Here is a 7,773-nt window from a genome sequence, read left to right as displayed (position 1 = left end):
GAAGCTCGACCTGGTTCTCCATGAGAGGTTCTTGTCAAGAGCAGACAGGAGAAGATTCCTGGAGAAGTGGAACAGCTTTGCAGAAGTGCAATGAAAATGAAAGAAAGTATCTAAGATGTTTTCCTCTTTATTTCTATGCTCTCATTTTCCATGTTGCACGACTTCTCCATGCCATGAATTCCAAATGGATCTCACCTCTAAGATGGGCCACTTAGCAATGTAAAATACCATGAGCTACACGCAGTTTGCCTTCCCCTGTTTTTACTGGAAAGCAGCGCTGCAGACACAGGTGCAGTGCTTGGGTCAGGTAGGAATCCTACAGCAAGGGAATGTGCCCCAAGGGTGTTTGAGCCTCAGCAAGGACAATGCACAGCAGCGACACAGCAGAGGCGATTCCTCTGCCAGTGTGCAGGAGTCAGGACTCTGGATCTGGGCTCCACACTGCAAAGTTCCCGTGTCTGGACAGACGAAGGGGCTGTCCCCGGGGCGCGCGGGGCTCGGCCGTGGGGCTCGTGGGGCGAGCGGGGAACGGACACGCGGACAAACGGCCTCGGTGCTTCAGTTGCAGAGGCAGCAGCGGCGGCGGCGGCAGCAGCGGCAGCAGCAAAAGCAGTTTTTCTCTTCTTTCTCTTTCTCTTCTCCCTCTCCCGCTGTCGGACACCTTCCCCTCGGTGTCCTTCCCCGGTGTCCCTCTCCTCTCCCCGCCTCCTTCTCCCCATGCCGGGCCGGGCCATGCCCCCGGCCCGCCCCCGGCCCCGGGCGGGGCTGCCCCGTCCCCGGCCCCGCCCGCCCCGCCGCGGTCTCGCCTCCGCCCGGCTCTGGCCGTGCTGGCGGTGGCGCTGCCGGGCGGGCATCAGTGCCTGGGGCTGGGCCGGCATCGCCGCCCTTTGGCTCCGCCTGGCCCGAGCCCGGCCCCGGCCCCGCCGCAGGGTCCGGCCCCGGCGCCGGCGCCTCCCGGGCCCCGCGGAGGACACACGCGGCACGGCCGCTCCCGCCGCCCCCGCTGCGGCTTCCCCGGCCCGAGCTCCGCCGCTCGGCAGCGCGGCCGCCGGCCCCGAGCCTCCCGTGTCCCGTTGCCGAGACCGAAGGCCTGGGGATGGCCGGCCCGAGGCGCTCGGGGGGCGCTCGGGGGCCGCTCCTGGCCCCGGGCCGAGCGCTGACAGCCGCGTCCCGCCCGCAGGGAAGGCGCAGGAGGCCCTGCAGGAGCGGTACCGAGTGGGTTCGCTGCTGGGGCGCGGCGGCTTCGGCAGAGTGTTCGCAGCCACGCGGCTCTCGGACGGCGCCCCGGTGAGCGGCGGGGCCGGCGGCGGGCATGGAGGAGGAGGAGGAGGAGGATAGGGAAGGAAGAGAAGGAGGAGGAAGGAGGAGGCAGCGGAGAAGGAAGCAGGAGGATGGGGCTCGGCAGGGCGGGCGGCGAGCTCAGCCCGCTGCTGCCTTCGGCTTGCAGGTGGCCATCAAAAGGGTGCCACGGAACCGCGTCCGGCGCTGGGGCGAGCTGGTGAGTGAGCGGGGCCAGCGGGAACAGCCGGGCCGTGCCGGGCGGGGATGAGGCGAGGCCCGGCATGGGGGAAGCCACCAGGACGCCTCGATGGGGAGCGGGCGTGGGGCCAGCGCAGGGCGCAGAGCATCCCGGGCTGGCTGAGGGGTTCCCCTGCCCTGGCACGACATCAGTCCCACTGGTGGCACCGTGGTCCTCCCGCAGCCCGACGGCACCAGCGCACCCCTGGAGATCATCCTGCTGGACAAGGTGTCCACCGGCTTCCCTGGTGTGGTCCAGCTGCTGGAGTGGTTTGAGCTCCCCAACAGCATCGTGATGGTGCTGGAGCGGCCGGAGCGGTCTCAGGACCTCCTGCATTTCATTCGGGCACGGAGGTTCCTGTGTGAAGAGGTGGCACGGGAGCTGTTCCGCCAGGTGCTGGAGGCCGTGCGGCACTGCACCAGCCGCGGGGTCCTGCACCGTGATATAAAACCAGAGAACATCCTGGTTGACCTGGCCACTGGCCAGGCAAAATTGATCGACTTTGGCTGTGGCACCTACCTGCAGGACACAGCCTACACTGACTTTGCAGGTGAGCCCGGGCAGGGGTGTGCTCTCGGTCCCAGCATCTCATGGCCCAACATCTCACAGGCCAAGCTGGGTGTGGCAGCGAGGATTCTCCCTTTTGCTGCCAGTCAGAGTACTGAGTCTTTACCTGAGTTGCTTTTGAGCGGGGCTGGGTGGGGAGGCATCTTCCAGCCCTGCTGGCAGCCTTTGCCCAGCACTCTGCCTGGGGCTGGGGTTGGAGCAGCAGCAGCCAGCGTGACAAAAGCACCCGTGGGTGGGGGTAGCAGAGGAGGGGGCCAGGACCAGTGCACCAGCCAGTTTGGTGTGCAGGCGAGAGGAAGGGCTTGGACTACTCCACTCACCTTGTTTTCATAATATTTTATGAAAACATAAAATTTTGGCTTCATAATATTTTTGGGGCACTGCAGGCAGGGAGGATAAGGACCTGTTTTTTCCCCCAGCCCTGACTGGGTTTTTGCTTTACATGTCATGGTCAGACCTTGCTGGGGCTTCTGCTGCCCTCTTCCAACACCAGTGGCTTCTTGTCCAGCCCTGAGTTTGTACACAATCCCAGGTGCTGGCGAGAGCGCAGCAGTCACTCCGTGTGTTACTGGGGCAGCCCCTGCATGCCCAGGGATGCTGGGGCCAGGCTCTGGAAGCAGCAGCATCCCCCTGATGAACTCCATTTGTATTCCACAGGAACACTGTCATACAGCCCCCCGGAATGGACCCGCTTGGGCTGGTACCATGGCGAGGCAGCAACGATCTGGTCCCTGGGCATCCTGCTGCACCAGATGGTCTGTGGGCAGCACCCTTTCAGGAGGGGCCGGAAGATCAGCTGGGACCATCAGCTCTCGCTGCCACAGCGGCTCTCTCCAGGTGGATCCTCATCTCTGGCCACGGGGGAACACCAGTGCTGGGAGACAGCAGCGGGCTCGTGAGCATCTCGCTCTGGCAGCCGCTGAGGAGGTGGCACATGTCCTGCTCTCCTGCTCTCCTCCACAACAGGGAATTGATGGGAAAGTTAAGCCCAGCTGGGAGCACAGAAGCAGCATGGCCTGGGCATGGGAAGAGTGGGGCAAAGCAGACAGGAGCCTTCTCTAGCTGACCGGTGGTTTCTGGTTTTTCTGCCCAGAGTGCCAAGATCTTATCAGGTGGTGTTTATCTATGCACTTCTTGGACAGACCTTCCTTAGAAGACCTGTTCTATGAACCATGGATACAGGATATTCACCTGCCGTAGAAGAAGGGAGAGAGCCTCATGCACACTTTGCTGCAGGGCCCTGGTAAGTTACAGCTCCACACATGCCCTGGCAATCAGAAGCAAGGAAACCCAGACTTTTTTCCCTGCCTGTATCAATGCACTGGGGTTGTTTGGTGGGAACACGCAGCCCTTGTGCTGGAGCTGAGCTGCTCTGCCCAGCACTGGTGGCTGCCATCCAAGGTGGTTTTGCTTGTCCCAGTTGCCTGGCAGCTGAAGCCCTGGGCAGAGCCCTGACAGCCTGGTCTGACCCCCAGGGAAGGATAAGGAGCCCCTGGAGAAGCTGTACCAGGTGGGGCTGCTGGAGACAGCGAGGACAACATCAAGGATGATAACCTCTTCCTGAAATTGGACACTGGCAGCTGAAGATGATGAACTTTTGGCACCTTCTCCAAAGCCAGGCTCCACAGCGAATTTGCAGATGAGTCCACAGCCGGGGAAATGCTCCCAGATTTGGGCATTGCTCAGACTGGCTGGGAACAAAAGGTTCTCCTTGTTCTGGGGCAGATGCAAGTTCAGTTGGCTGCCCATCTGCTTTTTGGCAGGGCTGGGGGCATGGGTTGGGGTGGATACAAAATGGGAGTTGGCTCCTGGCCCTGCTAACAGCCCCCACCACCCAGCATGGCCTGGGCTGAGGCTGAGGCTGGGGCAGCCAGCCCAACACAAACAAACCCCCATGGTGGGAGCAGAGGTGGGACTCCAGAACCTGTGCAGGGGCTGCTGTGCTTTGCAGGCGAGGAATGGCTTGGGCTGCTCCACATCCCTTGTTTGCTTTGGGATCATTGTTATTTTGGGAGGCAGTGCAGGAGGGAAGAGAGAAAGTGTGGGCTTCTCTCCCCCATGGGTGGGATTTTCCCTAGCATGTGGGGGTTGGGCCTTCCTCAGACCCCTGACAGAGATAAGAGTTTTTTTCTTGCTTCCCCTTGTCTCTACTCACTTTTCAACAGTTTGTTGTTTGTTTTTCTCGAGGAAGCGTTCAATGTAAGGTCCAGTTGGGATTGGGAAGTGCTTGGGAGCAGCTGCAGCGTGGATGGGCCATGCCCTTATAGAAGGCTGAGGACATCGTTTGGGACCAGCTTTTCTCCCAGCGGAGGATGGCGAGAGGTGAGTCCCCATCTGCTTGGCATGGTGGGATCAGAGCTTTTGGGAGATGGCAACAAGCACAAGGAGTCTCCTGCTCTGGGCAGCTGCTGAGGGCTGGATGTGCTGTGGCTGGCTGCAGGCTGGGAATGTCCTGCCCTCCTGCTCTGCTCCCAAAGGCAGCAGTGATGGGCAGCTCCTGGCACGGCTCTGGGCACAGCCAGCATGGCCTGGGCTCTGTGGGCAGCTGGGACAAGGGGACAGGAGCCTTCAGCTGACGGGTGGTTTCTGGTTTCTCTCCTTGCAGCCGGGCTCTGCGGGTGCTGAGGCTGCTCTGGGCTCTGCCAGGGCTCTGCTGGGCTCTGTCCTGGGCACAGCTGGGCTGGCTCTGCCCTCACATTGCTCTGACAGCTTTGCATCAGACGAGCCCGTTTGAGCACAGTGCCTGAGCTTTCTCCTTTGGCAGGTGAGTGAGACTCCCCTGCAGGCCAGGAGATTGCAGCTGGGGACACACATCCAATTGGCAAGGACCCAGACTCTCCACAGTCCCAGCTGAACCCCTGAATCTCTGCAGGAATGCCTGGATCTCCACTATTCATTCTTCATTTCTTTTTGGCTGGAATTGTGCAGTTGCACTTTCTTCCTCCTCTAGAAGTGCCATGATGTGGCCAAAGCTGGAAAGTGAGCCGTGTTCCTGAGGCAGTGCAGTCTGGAGCTGATGGATGGAGAGTTGCCCTTCCCACTTCCAAACCAGAGCAAAAGGCCGTAAGTGGGATTTTTCATCCGTAAGAAACCCCTCACAATTTCAGAGGGAATGTGCAGCTCATTCCCAGAGTGAGAAGGAAGGTCATCTTCTAAAGGATTTGGGGTTTTACAGAGTTTAGATTTCCAGTTCTGCCTGGAGCTGGAAGGGCCCCAATCAATTTCCTATTGCTTTGACCACAATTTAAAATAACAATGTTGGAAACAACCCCCAAAAACTTTAAAAAAGGCTGCTGAGGTCAGTAAGATGGATCCATGCCATCAGCACATTTACAATGTAAATAACTGAGTTCTCTTTTTAAAAAGATCATTAACCTCTTAATGCAAAGTTACAGAAGTTGTTTCACTAACACTTGGATTTTATTTGTATCTTTTACAATTCATCTAATTGGTTTTTTTTTTCTTTTTCTTTTTTTTTTCTCTAAATAGAGGTCCTGGCCCTCTTCCAGCCAAAGGGGAAAGGGCCCCACCAAGCCTTGTTACCCACAGATAACATGGTAAAGCTGAACACTAAAGGACCTTGTGGGTATTATTCTGGAATTAAAAAGGTGCCAGCTCCATGGACAACAGAATTATTGTTCCTAACTTGAATGAGATTGAGCAAAAAGAATGAAGAATTGTGTCACTAAAGTACTACAGATGTCTGTAATTTGTACCTTGATAGTCAGCCAGAACCTTTGTTTGCCAAAACACTACAGAGTTTCACCAAGGGATCAGTCATCAAAAATGTTTTGAAAATGTAAAGACCAAGGTAGCCAAAGCACTCAGTGTCACTAATTGCTGGGTATGTTCTCAGCTGAAGCTGGGAGGAATGGTGTGGGATGAATATGCTCCTTTGCACGGTCGGGGTGTAGTGAGGCAGAGATCTCTGAAGCTTGCTCTTGGGGAGAGAGGTTTATTGGAGAATTCAGGAATGCCCGAGCCTCGTGCTCTCAGGCGTAGCACGTGGCTGGGCTTAGGAGGACGGGGGAGGGGAGAGAGAAACGGAGGGTTTAGGAGAGGGGAAGCCCCAGGGAGGGAGGGAGTCCTAGCGGGGAGGAGGGAGGAAGTCCAAGAGAGGGAGGAAATCCAAGAGAGGGAGGAAATCCAAGAGAGGGAGGAAGTCCAAGAGGCCACATGGCCACTCGGAGCCCCCTTTTCAGGGGCTCCCAGGTGGGCTGGGACAAGGCATGGGCCAATGGGGTTACAGACACTGATGTTTTAGGGGCAGCTACAGGAGTGTGGGATGAGCCACAATCTTTTGCAGGGTGGGATGGAATAGTCCATTTCACTCCAGGATTCATCCAAGGGTAGAAGTGACATTCGGCTAGCTAAGATAACAATCATATCTATCTATCCTCTGCAACAGAATGGGGTTCCCTTGGAGGGCCCACCCTGTGGGGTGGCCAGAACTCTGTCAATGGGCTCTGCCTCGTAACAGAGTCAGTGAAGGGACAGTTACAGAAAACTCTGCTGTGGGACACAGGAATACAATGATCAGTGTGACAGGATTCACTCAGATTTCCCGTCAGGAGAAACCCAACCCTGTTATAGTTCTAGAGGCTACAGTGTCAAAAGATCAGTGTGACAGGATTCACTCAGATTTCCCGTCAGGAGAAACCAAACCCTGTTATAGTTCTAGAGGCTACAGTGTCAGAAGATTTCTGTGCTTTACCATCACTGCCAATGTCAGTAGAACTTGGGGTGCTGCAGCTGGTCAGTGTCAGTGTCACACCACTCCCAGCTGCAGGGCCACCATTTAGGCTCCTTCAGCAACAAGCACAGAGAAGACTTAGGGCCCAGAGAACATTTTCCACCCAAAGAGTGCCTTGGGTTTCAGAAACCAAAAGATTCTGGTTCACCCTGTGCCCCATGTGCGCTGCCCTGTCCCGTGGAGCTGACATGAATGAGCTGAATGGATTATTTGAAGAGGTAGCAAATGGTACTGTTAAAATGTCCAATAGCACATCCTATGAGCTCCAACAAACACAAATTGGGACTCCAGAGAACCGCATGGCCTTGGATTATCTGCTTGCTGGCCAAGGAGGAACCTGGGCTATCAGGGGATGGGGATGTTGCACTGCTAGCAGTGATGGGTTTGAAGGCCAACAGTCAGGAATCACCTTGACAGAAAGAGCAGTGGAAGAGTGGCAGAAAGAAGAAAATTCTTCTTGGTGGGATTGGCTTCATGGCTGCCAAATTAGAGGCTGCTGTGAAATGCATTTGTGGCAGGGCCTGTGATCATTGCAGTGTGTGCACTTGGTGAGTTGCTGGGACACTTTGTGCTGGGAAGTGGAGTATTGAGACCTTTCTTAAAAGAGACGGTGTCAAGAAAAGAGAGGCATTTGGTAAATAAGAGAGAATAGCAACTATTTAGGCATGTTTTAAAAGGAGCGTGAATAGCTCTGAGTAATGAACTTAAACTGCACTTAATTGTAGAACAAGAGGAGATGCCTTTATGCCTAATACCTAAATCTAAGCTGTGTTACTGAAAGAATTGTTACGAAGGTTGTAGTTGATTGTAGGTCTCAGGACCAATCAAAGTACCAAGGCCTGAACAGGTTGTGGTGATCAAGGCCTGAACAGGCCCTGAGGCAAAGCTCACCTCTAGATGAACCTTCCAAGCAAATGTTGTATTTGTTTCCACT

At 56.1% G+C, this 7,773-nt stretch overlaps 1 protein-coding gene across 1 annotated transcript; it reads left to right on the top strand.

The window, feature by feature from the left end:
• Window positions 1-365: 365 nt before the first annotated feature.
• LOC144247814 (serine/threonine-protein kinase pim-1-like) lies at window positions 366-4,948 on the top strand. Its single transcript, XM_077789470.1, is given in 7 exon segments — window positions 366-553; window positions 858-1,287; window positions 1,448-1,498; window positions 1,703-2,069; window positions 2,744-2,923; window positions 3,180-3,329; window positions 4,872-4,948. Coding segments are annotated over 7 exon segments (1,443 nt in total).
• The last annotated feature ends 2,825 nt before the right edge of the window (window positions 4,949-7,773 follow it).

The sequence above is a fragment of the Lonchura striata genome, chromosome 34 (genome assembly GCF_046129695.1).
Source record: "Lonchura striata isolate bLonStr1 chromosome 34, bLonStr1.mat, whole genome shotgun sequence".
NCBI lineage: Eukaryota > Metazoa > Chordata > Aves > Passeriformes > Estrildidae > Lonchura > Lonchura striata.
The sequence above is the reverse complement of the archived record's forward strand: the minus strand, read 5'-3'. Positions and strand labels throughout refer to the sequence as shown.